Genomic DNA, 24211 nt, shown 5'->3' on the forward strand with positions numbered 1-24211 from the left:
AAGGATCACAGCAGTTCAAAGTCTATATTTAACCACTGAACAGCTGATGCCGAGCTCCATTCGAGCAGTGTTCATGGTCTATCCCAAGCACTGCTCAGACAGGTGTCATCTCAACCAATGAATTCCTGTATTGAATAAATTTGATAAATCTGCCTTTGCATTTCCTATTACATTATCTTATAAAAATTAATGAAAAAATGGAATTTTTGTCCATCCTGTATATGAATACCTAGACTGGTAAGTGGCTAAGAGAAACGGCTGGTTCTCAGGAAGAACACCGAGGGTTGTGGCATTTGGACATAATTACTTGCTATCGCAACTGCCCAGGGCCATGGCAGACTGGAAAAGCAGGTAGTGAAAGCAGGAATCTTACTTTGGCTACTAGTGAAGCTGATTAAAAGCATTTCAAACCCACGTGTTTGGAGAATTGTGACCTCTTGGCCTGTCCATGGTTCCTTGAAGACTCCATCTGCAAGGGTGTCTGATTTACAGCCTATTCTGAGTTAGCATTTTCACTTGGGGGCATTTGTTGAAGAAACAAACAAACAAACACAAAAACAGGGAGTTAAGACTATAGTTGCCTCAGGAAGGCAAACAAAAGGCTACCAAGAGGTTAAGAAAAGCTCAGGAATGGAACATCCACACAAATCCAGGGCTGTGTGCGCACACAGCAAAGACCTAGGAAGGCATGAGCTCTCTTCAGGTGATGCTGAAGCTGGCAGAAGGCAGGAGAGGAAGGCACGGCAGAGCGTCTATCCCTGCATGCTCACTGTGTGGCAGGGACACTGAACCTCTCAGGAAGGCTGGGAGATTTACTGGTTCTACCTGATTCAACAGACAGCTGGATAAAGGAACAAATGATGAACGTTTTAGGGCTTTCCATGATAACATCTCCCATGGCACACGTGTGACAGGTTTGCCACCACAGATTAAAGACACCAATTAGCAGGGTGTGTTAAAAAACAAAACATGATTCCACCATACTGGATGCTGCCTACAAAAGTCGTAACTCACATTTAAAGATATAAATATCCCCAAAGCCTAAAAGTAAAATATGGATAAATATATGTCATGCAAATCAAACAGTAACCAAAGAGAGTTAGGTGAGCAAACCAGTTTCAAAGGAAATGGATTTTAAGACAAAACTTTTTTCTAGTGACAAAGAACATTTTGTCATCATAAAAGAAAAGCTCAACCCATCAAGAAGATTTAATAGTTACAAACACAAACATATAAAGCAACAGAGCCCTGAGATACACTGACATTAAAGTGAGAAACAGTCAATTTAACAATAATGCAGGCTCCATTTTCAATAATGAGGAGAACAAGTAGACATAAGAAAAAGACAATAAAGAGACTAAAACAACACTTGAAAACCAGTAAACCTAACAGACACCCATAGAACATTGCAGCCATGAACAGCAGAACACAGGTTCTTCTCAAGAGCACATGGAGCATTTGCCAGGACAAGCCGTGTAGTCAGCCATTTGTTAAAAACCCAGCAACACTTAAAGGACTAACACACCTTATGTTCACCAGTACAGTTAACTCAGAATGGATCAAAGGCCTAAATGCAGAAAGCAAAACCACAGAACTTTTAGAGAACACAGGTGTACATCTTTGTGACCTTCAACTAGCCAACACTTTCTTCGACAATAGCACAACCCAAAGAAAATAAACTCCATTTCATAAAATTAAAGTTGTTTGTCTTTCAAAAGGCATAGAAAATGAAAGATAGCTGATGGAAAGTTAGTACAATAGAAAGAAAATCTTTAGTGCAAAGTCCTTACATAGTGAGACCGTTTTTAGTTCATCAGATGGTTGTTTTTCTCAAAAATTCTAAATCCTGCTATAACAGGACACAAATGCACAATTTAACAACAAACATTAACATTTATAAGTACATTAACATTAAATGTTAAAACTTTATAAGTAAAGTTTATAAATATTTATAAACTTTAAATGTTAAATGTTGACTGGCAGAACTTCACAGAATGATGATGAAAACGTCATATGGTGTACATAGTACAACACAGTATTTAAAAGGCTTTGTTTCTCCATTGAAAACTGGATATTGCTTATATTTTTAAAAAATTCTTTACATAATGCATAATGAGTTATTTACAGTAATTTTACTTAACATTTCTTTCATAAATATTTCACTGTTACCTACAGGAGAAAAATGTCAGCTCTTTTCAAAACTCCAACAAAATTTTTAAGAGAAAGTCATTCAGCTGGATGTGGTGTCACAGACTGTCACCCTAGCAGCTTTGGAGGCTGAGTAAGGAGTATCATAAGTTACCCTGTTTCAAAACTACAAAATAAAAATAAAAAAGGGCTAGGGATACAGCTTGGTACAAAGACCCTAGACTTAATCTTCAGTACTGGAGAGGAAAAAAAAATGTCACTCAAGTAGGGAAGGCAATCTCACACTTGAAATCACCAAAGACTTACAGGAAAACGTGGCAGACAGATAGCAGCAGCTACGGAGGCTGAGTTAGCCAGCTTAGAATCCAGGAATGGTGTGGTGTGAGGAGTCCTAAGCAAGGGGAGATATATCCTGCCGACCCAGGAATGAACTAAGCTGAGAGAAACCAACTGGAAATGCAATCCTGGTGCTATACCTAGAACAGATAAAATCTCAGTGCTGAAGCTGGAACCTGTGCCTCTGTAAGCTATGATTTGAATTTTCTGCTGCTGCCGCAGTTGCTTCTGAATCAGCATAGCAGGGAGAGAGATGCGAAACCTCTGAGAGCGGGAATTGGCAAATGGAGTTGAGAGCAGGACCGGCGGGGAGCCCTACATTGACCTGCAGTGAGTGAGAGGAATGGGGACCCCTCCATAGATAAAGAGGCTCCAAGAGAGGACATTCTGGGACGGGGCAGACTAACCGGAACAGGATGCTGCAGTGACTTTAGTCGCATACTCCCCTCTCAAGCAGGATTGGTGAGGAGCATTTGGCCTGGGTGACGCCACTGACTAAGACCCAGTAGGCTAGCCCAAACCAGGTCCCAGTGCCTGGCAATGCACCCTAGCAGTGAAGCCTTCAATAGGTTGACTGACCTGGAGGGGCGGGCCCAGCAGACGCTGCCCAGGTCTGTGTCTCCCTAGTAGACTGCAGTGGGCGGGAACACCTAGCTGGTGCAATTCAAACAAACTGTAACAGACAAAGAAAGAAACTGGGCTTCCTATATATGCTTGTATAGAAGGAACAAAAAGGATGGGAAGAGGGAGCAACAAGAAAGGGTCCTCGGCCTCCAATCCTGAGAACACTGACCCAGGAAAGGTAAATGCAAAGGAGAATGAGGACAGAAAACATGCAGCATCAGACACGGCACCAACAGACATAAAGCGGTATCTCCGGAGTGTCATAGACGAGTTCAAAAGTGAAGTATTTAATGAAGTAAGGCAAGATATAAGTAGAACAGTTAGAGAAATGCTAAGCACTGCCCAAGAAAAAACAGATAGAAGAACAGACAAAAAGGGGAGAATTGTTTGATGGAGAAAATAGAGAAAACATAGAATACGTGAAACAGGTTTAAAGAGATTACCAGGAAACTAAAAACTCTATTGAAAGCTGGCATAACAGCTTGAAAAAAACTAAGGATAGATTATCTGAACTGGAGGGCAGATTTGTAACGTGGGAGCATGAAATGAAAAACTTCTTAAAAACAAGAAAACAAACAGCAATAATACAAAGGCTTGAAGATGATAAGAGGAACTATAACTTAAGAATTAAGAATGTAAAAGAAGTAGGGACACAAACAAATGAACTACAAAGGCTATTCACAGAAATAATCCAGGAGAATTTCCCTAATTTAGCAAAAGGTAAAGATACTCAGATGTATGAGGCATACAGGACCCCAGCCACCTACAACCCAAACAGAGCTACACCCAGGCATATAATAATCAAAATTCCAGAAATCCAATATAAGAACAGAATATTAAAAGCCGTCAAAGACAAGAAACAGGTCACTTACAAGGGAACACCCATCAGAATTACAGCAGACTTCTTGGCACAAAACATCAAATCACAAAGAGCGTGGGGAGAAATAATTTAAGCTTTGAAAGATAATAACCTCCAGCCAAGATTGATATATCCTGCACAACTGTCCCTAGAAATTGATGGAAAAACAAGATGCTTCCAGGATAAAGAGGAACTAGGGGAATTTACAACCACCAATTCAACTCTACAGAGAATATTGCAGGGCATTCTAAAAAAAGAAAAATACCAAGATTCCATAAACAGTGGCAGAGAGGCCACAATGAATGGAGCAAAAAGTGAAATGAAGAAGACAAACTGACAACTAATGACAGAAAAAGAGCTCAACAGAAATGAGGCAGAGAAGGTTGGATGTTAGGAACAGCTGTTTTGGAGAAAACAAGACATCATAATAGCTAGTGCTGATTTAATATCGTCTTGTTTTGAAGTCCCATCAAGCTTTTGTTCTTCTGTCTCCATCGGTCTTAACATGTTGTATCTTATTGGATTTTATTATATGTGATAATATAAACAAAAACTTTTATAGACAAGGAGATTATACAGAAACCATTGTTCATTTTCTCCTAAAATACTGTCATTCTCTTGAATGGTTTTACATTGTCTTGATATGTTTGATGCTACAATATACGAAGTTATACTCAAAGATTTCAAGGAAAGAGACATTATGGTGACTACTATTATGTCAGGTTATCTGGTGGTGAAACACTATTTTGCTTAAATGGTTATGTTTTGACCTGTGCTGTTTTGTTGTTATATCCTCATTTATCTCAATCTCCCTTTTTTTATTATTTACTTTTTTATTTTTACCTTTTTAATTAAGGGAAAAATTAAAAAAAAGCAGGATATATTATAGTAATCCACTTTGATTTCCTATTAACTTAAGATTTGAAACCCTGTATTGCTCTCACCATCTTTTTTTGACTGATTTTCTGTTTTGCTTGATACTACCAAATTTGAAAGTATAGGCAAGAACTGTGAAGATAGTAAGATTCACTATGACACCCATTCTGGTTTGACTATTATCTTCTTTTGAAGTCCTGCAATGTCTCCAATGTTTTGGTTTTATTGGTTTTGTTCTTTACTGTTTTGTTTAATTTTATTATAACTGATTATATAGGCAATTCTTTTTAAGATAGCAAGAGGCAGTATGGTAACTATTGCTGATCACCTTGTATTCTGTTTTTAGATTATGTACTATGTTCATCCTTTTGATTTGACTGACTCTGTTTTGTTATGTCACATTTGGTTTTATTCTCTTCAAAAAAAAGTAATAAGAACTGTGGGAGTAATAAAACCCAAAATGTGTAATTGTCGTTGTACAAAAGAGAGGAAAAGAAAGTGCTCTAAAGGATATAACTGCATGTATAGTTAAGTGTATAAGATAGATAACCATATTACTGAGTTTTGTTGGATCATTGAACAGAACTGTTTGCAATGTCACTGCTTGAACGTCCACTTTATATACTTTAATTCTGTAACTTGAACAACTATTTCTAAGACAATATGTAATCTATTAATTAGTGATTTCCTACTGTTTATTTTTTCTGAAATTCTGTATAACTTGTACACTTTTTTTTCTTTTTCTCCTTAAATTAAAAAAAAAATCACCAAATTAATGCAAACTACTGGTAGTAAGCCATTTCTACCAATACCTAAGCAACTGCCAACCCCTCAACTTCAAAGACAAAGGCATGTGATTGCCATGTCTACAATGACTCACTGTACCTCATGCTCAGATTCTGTAAATTCTGGTGCAATTTACAGATGAAACGTACAATTTCTAACAAGTAAGACCATGGACAGATATGCTCCAATCACAGTGCTCACATGCTATGCCCTGCAATGTCATTCTATTAGTTTGCGCTGGTTTGATACATGACTCTCCTCACAAGGTGCAGCAGGTATTCCCTGGGCCTGGGTGGGCCTACGACTGTCTCCATCAGAGCAGCTGCAGCAGAAGAGACGCCATGTGACTGCAAGGCCACATTGTACCAGGCCTATCCTGCTTCTCTCTTGTTTACCTGAACACTGAGTCATCAGGAAAGAACTTTAAACACCCTGAAGCCACCACGTGGAAGGGCCACCGGTATGGTCCCCTGACAAGTGCTGGCTGAGCCTGTACTTCTAGTAACCCCTCCAGCGTCTGTGGTCCCTCACTGTCAGCAATTCCTGGCGGTGATCCAGACAGACTGCAGAGAAAGACCAGCCCTCCCGTGCGCTGTCTGAACTTCTGACTCACAGACTCCACAAGCAGAATCAAATGCTTGTTGCTTTGTAATTGTCTGAGGTAGCTAATTTCTTAGCAGTGGGTACCCAGGATATAAATTAACAACTGAACTGACAGGCATTAGATGAATGTCAGCTTTCGGCAGCTTGAATTCAGAGTGGTAAGGTCCTGGCTCGGGCCTTTAAAGACTTACAACCTGGCAGTAAATTCTGGTCACAATTATTCAGCAGGTAGAACAGTATGCAGCACACAGTAGATAGTAAGTATCTCTTGAACAACTGTAGAAAGAATTGTATTATGTAGGGTTGAGTGCTTGCTAATAAATACTTCTACCTGAATTTCAGTATTTTAATTGAACAAGGGAAAAGTAATACTAGTATAATATATATAAAGAGGATATAAAAACCATGCTATAATTTAATGCTTTCTATATGTACACTTGGTAATCAATTCTCAGATGTTTATATTAGACAGTCAGCCATCCTTCCCAATCATTTAGCTTTTCATTATAACTTTCACATTATAGGCTTATGATGCCTTGGAAATTATTAGTAACCCAAATTTTAATAAGCACACCTGGAAAAACAACTTTCAAGAGGATATAACTACTTAGCCTTCACTAGCCTATAAATGAAATGAGAGTTTACAATTTCTAAATCTTTACAGCACCATGATAAAGGCCTGACAGAGAATACTAGTAATATCTTTCAACTGCACATTAAATTCTCCTGTGCATGTAAATTAAGGGTTAGGGTTAGAGTAAGGTAACCCTAACCCTATTTCCAAATATGGGTGAATTATTTCTCATTGGTCTCAAAAAAATAAGTACTGAATTAAGACTTTATTTGGTTCTTCTGAACCCCATAACTGATAATTTATAAAAGGATAACAAGAACATTTTATCCCCTAAAAGGTAAGTTCCACTGACAGAAATAAGAAGTCTAAACTATCTTTCATCCATAACTACACCTGGTCTAGATGAGCACATTCCAAATTGTGAGGCCACTTTCCGGAAAGTCTCTGTATTATGATCAGATTTTAAGCCTCTGGTGACAGAAAATATCCAAAATATAAAGCTACATTATATGCATTTTTCAAATATCTATTTATAAAAGTACTTTTATATTTAAATGTAATGAAATGTCACATTGTTTTCATAGCAATCAAGACTAGATTTGTACTGCACCAAAGAGTTATCTGAAGTTAAAAATGATACATTTCAATACATTAGTTCTACCATTTTGTGTAATCCTAGCCCTAGAAGTATCTTAATTCTTCCTAAGTGTTTACATAATTTTAAAGATCAAATCTTACTAAAATCAAATTATAAAATTTACCAGTGAGTTGAATTACTTAACCTTTTTAAGAGCTCTTAATAGAACAAAAATGCTCATTGAATGTTATAGGGCCTCCTTGTTCAGCCTAACCTAACTTTACAAGATCTTAGCAAATTAATTCCAACTGATTTCCATGTTCAGTTTTCCAACAAAATTACCATTTTTTTGGTTGTATAATATCTCACTGAGTTATGCACCATATTTTTAAATTTCCGTTTTTTAAGTAATTATTTTAACACCAATTTATCAAACCATGCAGAATTTTGCAGTTAACATCTTCATATATAATTTTTCTATCTGGATTACTTACTTAGGACAGTGTTGGTGAACCTTTTAGTTTCCAAAGACAATAAACAGCCTGCTGTGGCATGTATGCCAGAAGTTCACCACCAATGCCTTAGGTTAACAGCTAGAAAAAAGGATATTTACATACACAGTTGTAAAACTGCCAAACTGTCTTTTAAACAGCCTATTATTATAATCTATCACCTATTGAATTAAGTTTCATATTACAGAAACAAAAATGTTCGTGGGTATAAAGTAGTACTCCCTTGGCCACGTGCAGGCCTGTGTTTCCAGCCTTGGAGGCTGAGATAGGTCTGTAAATTGGAAATTCCACCTGGACAACTTAGTGAGACCCTGCAAAGAACAAAAAGGGCTTGAGATAGAGCTCAGTGGAAAGGCCCTGGCTTTAATCTCCAGTACTATAACTGACCACCATCAACCAATCTGTGGTTCATTATCACTATGGAGTTTGATAAATCATTAAGTATTTTTCCATATAACTTATCTATTGCATTCCTTTTGTATTCAAGTTGTCTATTTACTTATTGGTGCTTTGATGTATTTTTAATAAGTCTTGATTTGTTCACTTGAGGAATCTTTTTATAAAATCTAGTTAATTTTCTTTTTTCCTGTATTTATTACCTGTTTTTAAGATGTGCCTCCAAATCACAGCGTTGCATCACATCTTGGCACACTGAAGAAAATGGACATAAAACTAATAATTTGTCTAGAAGTTTATGAACTAGAATGCTGGACTTCTTACACAACTTGAAGTGAAGTCTTTTCCGGTCCAATGGACAAAAGTCTTTCTCCTGTAAGAAGTTCCGGAGGCACTTGTAGCAGAATGTGTGTCCACAGGGGGTGTCCAGCGGCTGCAGCAAGGGCTGGAGGCAGATGTGGCAAACAAGGTCATCGTCCACCTCATCCTGGTAATTGTACAAGTGGTTTTCTCTGGTCCAGTGCTGCTGGCCACACTCAAAGCACAGGGGGTTCAGGGAAGAGGAAGAGGAGGTCTGCTCCACAGACATCTCCTCGCTGGTCGTTCCCATGCTGGCTCACACCCACACGGTCTCTGTATCCTCATAGGTCGGAGGTTTGGTTCCCTTTAATAGACGGAGATGTAGCTGACGACAGCCAAGGTCCCTTTTTCTAGACAGACAAAAACAAACAAAATTAGTATCTACCAAGATAAGATAAAAGTGTCACCATATTATTGCTAGTTAATTTTTTAGGTTAAAAAAAATCAAAATTTAGGTCAAATTAATCATCAACAAAGAAAACCTAATTTGCCAGATACTAGGAATGGTTTATACTGTCAAGATGCTAATGAAAGAACTTGTGTTTAAAGGAAAAGACATAAAATAAAAAACAACTGATGTGTCTTACTGAAATCTCCAAATACTTCACTGTCCAAAGTAGTTTTAAAGCCAATCTCTACAACGCACAAATAGGGCAATTTATGGAATGTTATGTAACATATTTGCATCTGTCATGCGGCACTGCTGAATGATCTCATGCATTTGTAATACGACACCAGAGACAGTGTCTTTAAAATGTAGCCTCAAAATAACTCAGATTTTAACAAAAATGACCTTTACTGTACAGTATGGGGAAAAATAAGATTTCAACATAACTATATATGATTTCAATATTCTTTCTCTATACCAAACATTATATATAGATACACCTGTATTCCACATAAAACAACATCTGAGCAAATTTGGTAAGGTACAATACGATGCCACTCATTAAAAGAAAAGAAAACCTGTAATAGGTGATAAACTTCATCTCACATCCCTGCTTTCACTTGGTCTTGTTTACCCAGTCAGGCTGTGTGTGTGTGTGTGTGTGTGTGTGTGTGTGTGTGTCCTCACCAACACAAGACTCTTCACATTCTTTTCCAACTTAGTGCAAGCCCTGCAGGAAATGTGCCTCTCATGTAAGGGCTTTCATCCTTCTTGCTACTCAAGCACCAGTGGGTTAAAAACCCAACTAAGAAGGCAGCCGCTCTCTTTATCCCTCCTGTGAATGTTCAGAGCCTCCAGGATGTGATGGAGAGGACAATTCAGAAAACCCCTGTTAAATTCCATGTAATAAGTAAGCCAAGAAAGTTATTCACAGCTGGATGTGGTGGTGCACTCTTTGTTTCGTTTTTTATCGGTACCGGGGATCAAACTCACAACCGCCTGCTTGCATGGCAGGTGCTTATGCTGCTGAGCTAAATCCCCCACCCCAAGTGGTGCACTCTTGTAATCTCAGCACTTCGGGAGGCTGAGACAGGACGATCATTGTGAGCTCAAAGCCAGCCTGAGCCACACAGCGAGACCCTGTCTCAAAAAAGACAACAAAACAGAAAGAAAGAAAAGAAGAAAGAAAGAAAGAAAGAAAGAAAGAAAAAAGAAAGAAACAAACAGAAACATTATTCACAGGATGTATGTGAATATGGGTAAGATGACAAGAACTGGCATTCAGCTACCTCTGGCTTTGTGGAACAAGAGGGAACGCCGACTGCTGAGTTGTGACAGGAAGCATCAGCCATAGAGCAAAAATGGACCGGGTGTCTCAGGCAAGAGAAGAGCAGCAGCTACTTTTTCACAAGTCCCAGGAATCACGAAGCAGATAAAGTATCTCAGACATGGACCGCACACCCGGGCAGGGGACTGCCAAAGTCAGAGCCAGGCCCAAGAAAGAAGAGCAGCACACTTCCCTCCAACCCCACCGATGCATTTGCTCCTCTAGTTAAAGGATTTATTTTTAAAACAACGTTAGCATTCTAACAGATTTAACAAGAACGACTGTGAATGAGGGAGGCTGGGCTAGCATTCAGGTAGGACAACTTGACCTAACCTTAGATAAATAGAGGTCTTTTCTTATTTTTAATAAGATGACCTACAGTAAATCAGCAATAGCGCCCATGATCTAAACTCCTGTCCAAACCAACATCACCAGAAGAACTGTTTCTTGCATTTGGTAAATTGTCCTTCACAGGGAACAGGACCTTGTAAAGTATTAGTATAAGGTATGTGAGACTGAGGAGAGAAAATCCGGTGCCCCAGGCAGGTGGACTCCCCTACACCAGGCATTTTAACACGGTCTCCACTGCTGCTTCCCAGCCAATTAGCAAGAAAATTCACGGATCTTTGCTCTTCTTGGTATTTACTCTGATTTTCTTTTCCTTAATATATAGCAGTTCTAGCCTAAATAATGACTAAGAAGGCAGTTATTTTAAGACTACTAAATTTTAGGGTCTAGGGATTTAGCTTAGTGGCACAAGCAACTACTTGGCAAGTGCGAGGTTGTCAGTGCAATCCCCGGTACGAGAAACAAATACTACATTTTAGCTATATTCTAAGTCCATGAAGACCATGGATCATAACTGGAGTTACATGGTAAATAAACGGTGTCCTGTCAGCCCCTTTCTTTAGCAATGGCTGTTTTCCAGTGTATTATTTAAAAGATCTTATAAGAGAACTATCCCAGTACATTACAAAGGCTTCAAAAACATCTACGGTTTTTCACCCAGAATGTGCATACTTCAAACCGCGTATTATCCAGAGTTTCCCTTGATGTTGCTTCCCTTCGCAGCCTAAGAGATGAGGGAGGAAGATGACCAGCTAGGTGCAGCCTCCACCTGCGGCTCCTCTGACTCATCAGCGCCAGGTACCTAACAACTCCCTCTCCACTGGAAACTCTTCCTCACCTGGCCCTCGTATCCCTCCTAAGCCTGGACAGCTCCCTCTCTTGGGGCTTCCGTAGCTCTACAAAGTTATGTCCCTTTCAGTGACTTCTACGCTGCACCTTTGTTTCTCTATCCACTTTTCTCTCTGAAGGGAAGCACAGTGTTCTTTTAATCTTCTGTATTCTCATTTCTTGAACATACTAGGCACTTTAAAAAGAATTAGTTCTCAGGCTCATAAGTGAGCTTGAAATGTACAACTTAATCCATATGCTAAGAGAAAAGTGCGTTTACTTGTGGTACCACAAGGCAGCCAGCATACTGGACTCTGCCCTGTAACTTACAAGTAGAATAAAGCATTATGTCCTTCTGTTTTCAAGAGCCTGGAAAAAGTGTCCTTTTGTGACCATCAAATTAAGAAAAATTTCCTATTATTAGGTCACAAACCAGATTTGATAGCACCTTTGTACATGGCAGGGGTCGTCTGGCCTCAGGAGCTCTTTGTCCACTCTGCATATGTGTGGCAGTTTCTTAAAAAACATGCAAATGGCCTACAAGTTATAACTCATGCTGGAACAAAACCTGCACACAAGTGCTTACTGCAACTTCATTTGTAACTGGCAGAAACTAAGAACAACCCACACGACAGTAAAGGGGTAAATGAAGGGCAATGTGTCCATACCACGGAATACTACTTAGCAATAAAAAGGGAGGGTCTGGTTACACACACTACCACATGGTGAATCTCCAGAGAACCTGGTGACTGAAAAACTCTTATTCCAGCTCTAAGTTTTCGAAATGGCAATATAATAGAAATAGATGGTTGCCTAAGGTTACAGGGAAATTAAAAGGGCAACGTGAGGGGTCGTCATGGTGATGGAAATGTTCTACATCTTGACTGTATTAATGCCAATGTCCTGGTTGTGCTATTGTGCTAATTATTTTGTAAGCTGATGCTGTTGGTGGAAAAAGAGTAAAGAAAATGTGATCTGTGCTATCTTTTGACTGCATCCATAATTATCTTAAAATAGAAAGCTTAAAAACATCACTGAAGATCCTAAATTACTTGTTTGTATCTGCCCATATGTATTATATTAGTAGCTTATTAATTTAGTAACAAAACAACAACTCATTAGATTTCATTTTTATGAAAAAGAACTTTTCTGGTGCCAAAATAAAAAATACAATGAGAAAAGAGGTATTACCTTATATTTTTATTGTCTGGTTGCTAGGACAAAATACCCGACATCCACAACTTAAGGAGAAGTTTATTTTGGTTAACTTTTCAGTCCATAGCTGGCTGGCTCTAAGGCAGGTCAGTGTGGCAGGGGAGCATGTCAGAGGAACGCTGCTCATGGCAGGAGATCATGAAGCCGAGACCAGAGGGAGGACGCTGGGAGGGAGGTAAACCCCTCCACATCAGCCTTCTGGCCAGCCTCCTCCCATCAGACCCCATCGCCTGACAGTCATAGCAGCTATAACGCCCTAGACCCCATCAGTCACCTTGCAAAGGTCCTGTCTCTGATCCCATGAGGCTTTAGGGGTCATGTAGATATAAAGCAAACATTCGTGAATTTGTAATCTTACATCTATTTGTTTTTCAATCTGTCGAGGGATCATATGCAAGAGATCATATGAAAATTCTGTCAAACACTTATGAGACAATGGGAGGGAAAGACACTGTGAAAAAAGATTTGACTTTGAGGACTCAAGGAGAAAGACTGGGGCAAAAGGGATCTAACAAGAGGACCAGTCAATAGCTGACAACCCTTTTGGAAAAGACAAAAACTGAAAATGGAAAATGCTGCGGTTTAGGTCTTAGATGCCCCTAAATGCTTATGTTTTATTATTTCAAATATTTGTTATAGTGCCCCTCACCACCAAAAAACAAAACCTAACCAAACCCTGACTGACAGCACTAGAGTACTCTTTCTTCCTTGGAACAGTCTGAACTAGTACGCTTTCCCACAGAGGCTCATCCTACTGGAAGAAACAGATCTGGGTATTATTTAGATGTGTAACAACATTCAGCACAGCTTATGGGATCTTACATAAATTCTGTTTTAAACTAGTCAACACTCACTTCCTAATATACAGCATTAGGACTGTCAAATATTTAGTTTCAACAATTCCACATTTACATTTTTTTCAAATGTCTACAGAAAAATGAACTCAGCACACTTAGCTATATATCTCAGTTCTTTTTTGTAATATCGGAAAAATTATTTTAGATTTTAGCATTCTTCAAGTTCTCCTTAGAATTAGATGGTGCCCTATTTAATATGCTAGAAACTTGGTAATAAGCTAAGCAAAAAATGCCAGAAGCTATGAAACTAAGGCCCAGAACTCTATGCCAGCTGGGTAACTAGGTCACTACACATTCATTCTTTCATTCACCACGTATCTATCAAATGTCTGCTGTGCGCTCCTCTGTTAGATACACACTGGTGTCGTGCTCTGTCTGTCTATGAACAATCAGCTGTCCTTAAATAGCAACTTTAACATCACAGACACACATAAACCCAACTCTAGAATGGTTATGATTATGTGTTTATAAACAATATACACAAATTTACTGATAACATTATACTTGTAGTTCTGCGTTTTTACTTTTGACAACTTTAATAATAATTAAAAAGGTCAAATTTAGAAGTACCAAACATTCTACTTTTAGTTCTTCTAATTTAAAATCACAAAGCTATAGTGAAAAACATTTTTAAAATATGAAACGATAAAGGCAAAAGCCATATCCAATTACCTGATTCCTACTCTGATAGTTATGCTAATGCTAATATTCTTTTAAAAAATGACAGTTATATTATTACCTTAGAGTACTTTAAATGTAGAACTTACACAAAAACTGTTCTTACGCAGAAATACACTAAATGGTATGCAGTTCATCTTTACAGCTGAGCATGTAAATATATTACCCAGGAAAGGCAGGTACACTGCGCTGCTGACAGCACACGCCTTCCCTAGGGCGCCCTCCCTGCCAGCCAATGGGGCAAGGCCACAGATGTAGAAAAGAGAGAGGTAAACAGGGTATGGTGGTCTAATCCTGTGCCTGTAATCCCCATGCTAGGAGGCTGAGGCAGGAGGATCAAAAGTTTAAGCCCAACCTGGGCAACCTGTTGAGAAACAAGCACAAAGTAATTAAAAAAAAACATGCCGGGGTCCTGGTTCAACCCCAACTATCACAAAATATTGAGAGTTGGACAGCAAAGGGAACTATGGTGCTGGATTTTATTGCTGTGTTAAACTTATTTGCTGGATGTACAGGTCACTGAAGTGTTTCCTTACAAATGACATAAAAGGCAAGGGCTTGAGTTTCAATTAATTAATCTATTTTCAGATGAAATTAGTTCTGATATTTAACTCTTTCCACTGTAAATCCTACAAAACATTTGTTTTCAAGTGACAGATAAATTCTTATTTTGAAGGTCTTTTCAATTTTTGTTTTTGTCTTTTTGAGACTAAGTCTTGCTATTAGTTCAGTTCAGGCTGGTCTCAAACTTGCAATGATTCTCCTGCCTCAGCCTCTCAATGCTGGGATTATAGGAGTGTGGCACCGAGCCCAGTTTTGGTATTTTCAGTCTTTAACTCCTGTAATTTTGAGTCACGATTACCCAAAGGAGTAAGAGTCATTAAAAGAGCACCGATTCAACTAGATACCTGGGTTTAACATTTAACTACTCTACTTATTCACAATAATACGATGTGTGGCATATCACTAGAACACCTATAAATCTCAATTGCCCCTATGAAAGCAGAAATGGCAGCTTGCTGTGAAATTAAAAAGATCAGTGCCAGAAAAACCTTTAATAAACTGCAAGGCACTGTAATATTAATTTGTCACTAAATTGCTGATGGTAGAAGATGGTATCAGGATTTCTAGGCAGCCCATGTCCTTCTACTAGATGGAGTATCAGGACCCAGAATGCAGCTCCTAGGTCTTCGACCAGTAGGATATCACTGCATCCAGCCCTTCATGGCTCTACCTGTAAGGAGTGGGCCAAACTAGAGAAATTCCAGTTTCTTACAGAGTTCAAATGCCACAATTACCAAAATATACTTTGAGCACACATACCTTTTGTTTTTGCCAAAAACAGAACATTTTTCTGTACTGCTATTCATTATTATGTTTGTTATAAAAATGATCTAAATCCAGAGCCTGTTTGGAAGGCTTTGTGTATTCCTGCTGTTTTTGTCACCACTGTGCAAGACATTTGAAATGTGCATGCTAACCTGAAAATGTCTCTTTTTGCAGACAAGTATATGTGCAACCAAAAAATAGTGTCATATACATAACTGAACATTTATATTTTCATTATGCACTGTGACATAGATACAGTGGCACCTTAGTTGTTAAACAGCGTCAAGCTCAAACTTCCTACAGCAACATACATACAGCAAAGTTCGAAAAAAGCCTGCTCCGTATTTGAACCTCTGCTCACGATCAAAACTAAAATCCAACTTGAAAAAGCCTGTAAGGACCGAGAGTGAGTTATGAGTGAGTCACAGCCGTGTCTCACTGTGGACACAGAGGAGTGACACTTCAATCTGAGCACAGCTCTCACCCCAGCAACATACATGCTGTGTCAGTGCGTTAAAACACTCCTCACTGTGTTTATTTGGCACTTTATTTGCGTAAAACATTGTAACCATGGCTCCAAAGAAGTTAGTAATACCAGCAGTAAAGGTAAGAGGCAAACTGAGAACTAGGATAGGGTCAAAGAAAGAAATCACTGCAAAATTTGTTAAAGTCCTGGAAAAATGAACTTATAAGTATAATTTTGAGGCTTCAGAACCAATTATTTGGTTTTTCATCATTTCTTATGGGGAAAACATCTTCAGTTCTCAATAAGGTCTGAACATGAATTTGGAACAAACTGAGTTTGACAACTGAGGTATCAACCTGTTACAATGTTATAAAACAAAAACAATTTTCTCTGAGTTCCCAAATAAGGTACTATTTAGGAGGTGTTGCTCCATCTGAAAGACTCAGACCACTCGTTTCTTAAAAGGCAAGTCCAGGTAATTGTTAGAAGCATTTGACAGTATGTGTATCTTGATCTAGAGTCAGTCTTCCCCTAAAAAAAAGCTGAAAGCGGCTGGTCCGAGTGCAGTGGTGTTTACAACTAATTGATCACAACCAGTTACAGATTTCTGTGTTCCTTTTCCACTCCCACTGCTTCACTTGACTAGCCTTAAAAAAAAAAAGCCGTAAGCTACAGAACAACAAACTTTTCAGTCCGATTTCCCCCAACAAATGCAAAGGAATCAGCCAGATACTGTTACTGTGATCAGACCTACAAAATAAAATAAACAGAGCGAATCTAAACCTCAGGCAGGCTGAGTTTTATGGTGGTGGTATCACTAATGATTAAAGTTCTCAGATCCATTTTATTAGATTTGGAAAAAAATAATAAAATTCCCAGGCTTCATTATTTTAATTATGGGTGAAATGTAGGAGGTGTAAATGCTGTAGCTTCCTAAGCAATCCAGGGGCATTAGTAATTAAACATTTGTTCCAGCTATAACTGAATACATATAAAAGTTATCAGATAAAAATTACTTTGCGCCAGACCTCAAAGGACTGTCATGGAGTGGGTGGATATTTGTCTCCTCAAAGCTAGCCTAAACAATTCTTACAGGCATAAACCAAACAACCATAGAATGAACCATAGGTAAAAAGCCACCAGGAGGCTTTTTAATTTATCAAAGTGAGTTGAGTTATAGTTTTAATACTGAGAATAAAGAAAATCCTCACCAGAGTATAATTTATTACTCAGATTTGGATATATTGCAAATAAAAATATCCCACAAAAGATAAATGCCTAATGTTTCAGGATTAGAAATAAAAATTTTCTACTGTCAGGCCAGAAATATAAAAAGGTTCTACTATATGAAGTCTCTAGGATACTCAACAATGCACCCCCAATTATATTAATTCCCCACCTTTCAGAAACTAATGCAAATGAAATTCCAGATTTTGTATTATGTTGTTACTCTCTAAATAACTGGAACATTTTATCTTTCAGTACCTCCACTAAGGAATGTTCCTAAACAAAAATATACTTAAATGCAAACAATTCTAACCTTCAAATCTGACCTTCTTCTCTTACCCATCCATCTAGCCATCTTGCCATGCATCATCCATCCCCACCTGTTCCTCCCTTCCCTGATTGGTTAAAAATCTCACATGAGCCACACACTACTAATCTAGTGCTAGGAGTTCAGCACTAAAGAAATATAAATATCTCTGCCCTTGTAAAGTTTACATTTGGGCAGGAGGGATTCTAGGGCAATGCAGGAAAGAGACATACAAGAAAAATAAAATGTGTAGTGTTCTTAGATACTGAAAAGCATTAGAAGGGTTATGGTTTGTGCCTAGATGTCCCCCCACCCCCACCCCATCTCATGAGGTCATGAGGGAGGGGTGTGAAGGCAGTTGAATCTAGAGTTTGTGACTGTCTAAAGGTGGGACTGGGGTATGAGTGCTACGCTCACCTAGAGCAGGAAGTCTCCTTATAATATAAGGAAAGGAAGTCTCCTTTTTTTGCTCTTGTTGCTTTTGCTGTCTTCTGCTGCCATGAACTGTTGCCCCACTGCCATACCATCTGCTTGGAGCCAGCTGATTATATAGACTGAAACCTCTACAAACTGTGAGCTAAATAAATCTTTCCTCCTTTAACTTTGGGTGTTGGGTATTTTGTCTCAGCAATGAGAGAAAAGTAACCAACACAGAGAACACACACAAAGCCATGTAGGAGACAGTGCACTAGGAGAAGGTCAGCTATTTTAAATAGGATGATCAAATACTCACTGAGAAATTGTTATTTGAATTAAAACCAAAAAGAAATAAATAGGAAATTATGAGAGTATCTGGGGCAGAAAATGCTTCCCATGGGCAAATGAGGTGATCAGTAGGAAGGTCTGAAGATCAATGTGTACCTGGAGTGTTCAATGCAGTGTGAGGCCACGGAGGACAAAGAATAAAACGAGACAGAATGATTACCTGGGCTAACTAAATACTCAAGGGCCTTAAAAACTTAGGCTTTACTCGGAGTTAGTATTTTAACTAATCACTCAGGCTGCTGTGTTGAGAATAACTTCAAAGAGTCAAAAGATGTGGAAATCAGAGCCTAATGACATATTCTAAGCAAAAGATGAGGTACCTTGGACCATAACGGACGAAGCAGAAGTAGTGAGAAATGACTGAATTTGTGGTCTGTTTTAAGGGTAAAACTGGTATGATCTGCTGATGAATATAACATTTTGGGCTGATGGCAAGGGAAAAGTCAAGGATGATTCTAGGATTTTGGTCTAAGCAACAGCAAAGATAGAAATAGTACAAAGAAATGCAAATGTCTACAAAACAAGTTTCACGACATGCACAAGTTTGGACATGTAAAATCTGAGATGCCTGTAGGACCTCTAAGAAGACACACTGACTAGGCAGATAAATCCACTAGTCCAGTGTGGCACACCCATGGCACGAATGCAGGAGGCTGTTTATCACAGCCAGTTCTGAAAGGTCCACCATTGCTCACTAGTCCATTCACAGGAGAGCACTGCGGTAATGATGTGAATGGTAAGGAAAGCCATTAGGCTAGATCACCAAAGCAGAGCAAAGGAGTAAGTGCAGAAAAGAGGAGCAACCAGGGCAGGCTGTCACTCCAGCACAAACCAGGCTGAACACAGGAGCACTGCAGTTTCAAGTCCCACCTGGGCAATTTACATACTATGTCTCAAAACCAAGCAAGAGGGTTTTCAGCCCCAGTTTTGGGACATTTCTACATTTACACGGTCCAAGAGATGAAGAGGAACCAAGATGAGGAAGAATGGCCATGAAAGTTGGAGGAAATTGGGAGTGTGTGATGTGGAGACTAAATAAAGCATTTCAAGGAGGAGAGCATAATCAGTGGTGTCACTTTCTGCAGGCAGGGTAAATGAGATCAGGACCGAATTAAGCTTTGGATTTAGCAACACGGAATTCACTGGTGACCTCGGTACTGTTTTGGAGGAACGGACAAAACAAAAGCCTCCTGAAATGAGCTCAACAGAAAAATGGAAAGAAGGAATTCAAGGTGGACAATTGTTTAGAGAAGTGAAGCTAATATGGGAAAAAGGCACATCTCACATTCTGGGGGGACTTCAGACAATGAGGGGTGACATCTCCTCACTCGCACTCACAAAACATTTTCGCCCCTTCACACAGGCTTATTTATGTCGATACACATCCTCAATCTCCTCCTCACATCAGACCTCTCCCTCTCCTGTCCAAAGCCTAATTCCTATCTATCCTCCCTCTCCTCCTGGGTTCAACAATTCACCCCTTACAAGGTTTGTAATTTTCAATTCTTCAACCTTTCTCCTGTCACCTTAAAAACAGCTGATGTTCCGATAACTTTAAAAGCGAAAATAGGACTCCTCTACAATTACTAAATCTTTGTGCATGCCCTTGTCTGTTTCATCCCTAGGTTACTTTTACTACCCAGCACAAAGACTGCACAGAAGGCTGTGTCTCCCTCAGGGGACTTCTGTATTCCTCGGCTCCCATAATCAGAACCAAGAGAACTGTTCCTTTCTCATTCCCTTGTTTGTCCCACTGCTTTCTCTAAGCCTCTTTCATATTACATGCTTCCTTGTTATGTCAAACAGAAGACACCAGATCTAACTTTTTCTCTAACGCTTCATTATTAACCACACAGCACTGCAATTATGTCTGCTTCTTCAATTCTCTGCCATCACTTCCTGTTAACAGCAGTCACTTGTTACTCCTCCCTGCCCCTCACACACACAGACTTATTATTTACTGCTGCTAATCTGCTGTGGGTGGGACACTCAGACACCAATCTTATTAGGAACCATGTGTTTTAAAACAGATCCAATAAAGGAACAAGGCAGCTGTTATGTTTAAAGGTCTTTTCCATGCAGTACAATTTCAGGACTCAGAGTAGCTTTAGAGAATGAAGCAAAAATGCTCACTGGCCACACACAGTGCCTGCCTGGGCTCAAGAATGACACAGCACAGTAAGGTTACCATGTTGGTGCTCTAGCTTTGCCAATTTAAAAACTCTGTTTCCTCAAGATTGTTAGGTTCCTGTGAAATAAATCACTGTCCAAACACACCAGTGGGCCATCCATAAATCAAAATGCCAACTAGTTAATTTACCATGAGAAATGTCAGTTTTACCCATCAGATGAAAGGAGTGAGATTTTTATTTTGGGGGAAACCCTTTACACTATATTGTAGATATCTATCCCTCTGATGGTGTTTGCTAGTCTATCATCACCATTTATTTTCTTAAATTATCTTTATACTTCACAAATTTACATGTTAGTTTAAGATTCAGTTAAGCTTTCTGCAGACACAACACAGAGATGAATTACTGGGGAATTCATGAGGGGAACATGAGGGGTCTGTTCCCCAGTAGAATGCTACTTCTGGAACATTCTCATGCAGAACATTTACCCTTAAATAGATTCTTGTTAACTTTCCCAAAACTGACAGTTCTTTACATATTGGAGTTTATTGCACTATCAAAGAGCTTCTGCAATTAGGTCTATTTTTTGGAGAAGCTTTTAAACAGTGGTAGCAATGATCAAGTCCAATTGTTTTATTCCTAATACTGAGCTCTTTAAAGAGGAACAATCGTATTTCTGTGGGTTTTGTTGTTTCGAGAAGGGTTTCACTATGTAGTTCAGGTCCAGGCGGGCCTCCGACTTCCATCCACTGCCTCGACCTCCAGACGACTAATGGGACTGATTATAGGTGTGTGCCACCACACCTGAGATTTTATATTTCTTAATTATTCCAATATTGCAGCCCTAAATAGCCTCCAAAAATCTAGTAGTCTTAGTAAAAAATATTTCCTAAGCTTTTGATATTCAATATAAGCTTCCACAACTACTGCAGAGTGGTATCATTCCCCTTGATGAGTATACTAAGTTTTTGCAGAATTCACCACTTTTTTAGAAATGCTTCATACTCTTATAACGCCTATGAACTTTCTACTCACTGCAGAAAATATGTAAAATACCTATATTTCCTAGGTCTTTACTGAAGAAATACAATTAGAAATTGTTTCCCTTTAAAAAAAACAATGCATTTATGTAACTGTTTTATATTCCTAACACTTCTGTCTACAGTGTGTCTAGTTATAAATTATGTGCTCATACAGGGTATCCTGTGCTCACTTCTCTTCTGGATGCCCACTGTGCTCTCCCAGCTGTAAATTTTGCAGTGGTTGAAGAAATATAAAAATGTACATGAAGATTGCTTTTTGGTGCATGTATGTGGGGAGGTGAAAATATTGTAGTTAGGTTTAGTGCAATAGTATTAAGGATATGGGTATTATTTTTAAAGTACAAAATATAAAATATTGTTTGATTATTTAGCAATTTGTAGTCAGGTTTGGTGCCATAATATTAAGACTATGTGTACTCTTTTTAAAGTAAATGAAACAATATCAGCTACTTAAATGTAAAGAGAAAACGCAAAATATGTTGTGTGCTTAACAGCTCAGCTAAAAGGGCAGATGAGTCAGATATTTTGTATCAACAAAATGTGCCAGAACATTGAAATTGAATTCAAATTCAAACCAGAAAAGGGTATAAACGTGATATTATTGTACATATTAACTTTTGATAGAAAAGGACTTAATTAAAGTGAATTATTTAGTTTAAAGCACTTTCTGTATCATCAGTCCAGGCAATTGTCTTGGGGATGGGTTGATTGAATATTTTTATTATTTAAAGACATTTATTGTGAAATTTTAAGGCATATATTATATCTATGTACACTATAAATCACTATCCAACGTGGCAAATGTTTCCTTTCATAGTTAATATATTCCTTCCATAGTGCAAAGCTTAGCGTGTAGAGAGTTAAGAAACGCATCCATCCTCTTTCACCGCGCCTCCTGCGAGGACAAAGCCCATTTCTCAACAGATGGCTGACATGCCTCTGCAGGGACGGTTGGTTCTGGGAGAGCCACAGAAGGTCTTGCGAGGACCTTCACCTACATCAATGCAGAACTCAGTTACCTTGGAAAAAAAGAGGCGGCTGTGAGTTGAGGGATGAGGAAATTGACAGGACCCGGCTACTGTACATGAGACCTGTACACACGCAAGGGTCACTAGGCGGGGTGTCATGCTGTGCTTCCGCCACAAGAAGAGTCTGGCTATGCTCACTCTTCCAGCTCCGTCCTTCCTCGGGAGGACGGGCCTCTTGCTGAAATACGGGATTTCCTGGGTGAAAAAATAACATCTCTGGGTGTGGTGAGGGCAGGTGTTGCTTGCTCAGTATCTCGAACCCAGAAAGATGAACCAATCCTTGAAGGAACCGACACTAAGCTTGTTTCAAATTCAGCTGGTTTGATTCCGCAGGCCACAACACTCAAAAACAAGGCTATCAGAAAACTGTGGATGCCATCTCTGATTCTGAAAGGAGAATAGTTCAGCAGCCTGATGAGTAAGATCCAAAAGTCGTCCAGGCACAGAAACAAGCTTTTGGATTAGAAGACCAATTTGTGATACTTTAATGATACAATAAAAGACCTCTGTTTAAACCCCCCCCCACCAAAAACAAAACAAAAAAACAACCCAAAATTTTGGTACTACCTGCTATAAGGAACATACAAGACTTTTTACCTTATGTCTGCCTGTATTTTCTAACTTTCCTAAAATGACCATGTATAACCTGTCCAATAAAATCAAGTTCCCTTATTTAAGAAGGAATGTATATAATCTTCAAGTAAACAAAATTGTGAATGAATTTGATAAATGAAGGAGCACCTGCAGACAGGTATCCCTAGATGCCGTGTGAGTCTGCAGGTCTCCTGCCATCCTGAAACAGGTTGCTAACATCTGTAAGACTATATACAGCTCAGGTTTAAAACACCACGACTGGAAACTGAGGAATCAGGTTGTTTATGACTCTAGTTAGGACCAAGAAAAACAAAGTAAACCTAGCTTACCAGCCACACTTGTTGAGACAGAACAATGAATGACCTTAGGGATCTCCTCATCTTCATGATGAAGGGTAAACACACGCAGGGAAGTCACTAAACAAAACCCATACCCATAGTTGGAGACTCAGAAAGATAATGTAACGTACTTTGCAGTAAGAGGCATGATGAGGAAGAGCACAGGCCGAACTGAAACCCCACTTCTGCATGAAATGACATTAGGAGCCTGGGTCCCTGCCTGCACCCAGGGCACTGGACACTACCCTGCTGGGCACAGTGACACATCTGCAATGCCAACACATTGGGAAGCTGGCACGCTGGAGAACTGCAAGTTTAAGCCCAGTCTGAGAAATTGAGAGAGAACTCATCTTAAAAATGAAAAAGGCTACAAACAGATGTGTCTCAGTGTAAAGGTCCTGGAGTTCAACCCTCAGTAACACAAACCAAAACCAAAACCAAACTCCCACATTTTCCTGTCCTTCTGAGCCAGATCAGGACTTCTGACTGGACATTTCCCCACCTTGTGCTTCAGCATGAGAATAAAAGCCTTTCAAAATCACAACTGACACCACTGAAATACAGAAGATCATTGGTAAACATTATGAAATATTGTACTCCAACAAATTGGAGAAGGTTGGAGAAATGGACAGATTCCTAGACACATGAATTATAAAAATTAAATCATACAGACATAAAAATGCTGAACAG

General features: G+C 39.0%; 1 protein-coding gene across 18 annotated transcripts in view; it reads right to left on the reverse strand.

The window, feature by feature from the left end:
* Lnx2 (ligand of numb-protein X 2) overlaps positions 1-24211 on the reverse strand; it is a 131441-nt gene that overhangs the window by 77076 nt on the left and 30154 nt on the right. For all 18 annotated transcript variants that reach the window (XR_010041745.1, XR_010041746.1, XR_010041744.1 and 15 more), the window contains exon 2: positions 8495-9001. Coding sequence is in view for 1 of the 18 variants with exons in the window: in XM_003477405.5 (XP_003477453.2) it covers positions 8495-8901 (407 nt within the window). In the remaining 17 variants the exon portion in view is untranslated. The remainder of the gene's footprint in view (positions 1-8494; positions 9002-24211) is intronic.

The sequence above is a fragment of the Cavia porcellus genome, unplaced genomic scaffold, assembly GCF_034190915.1.
Source record: "Cavia porcellus strain 051 isolate PalLab524CR breed Dunkin Hartley unplaced genomic scaffold, mCavPor4.1 scaffold_21, whole genome shotgun sequence".
Lineage (NCBI taxonomy): Eukaryota > Metazoa > Chordata > Mammalia > Rodentia > Caviidae > Cavia > Cavia porcellus.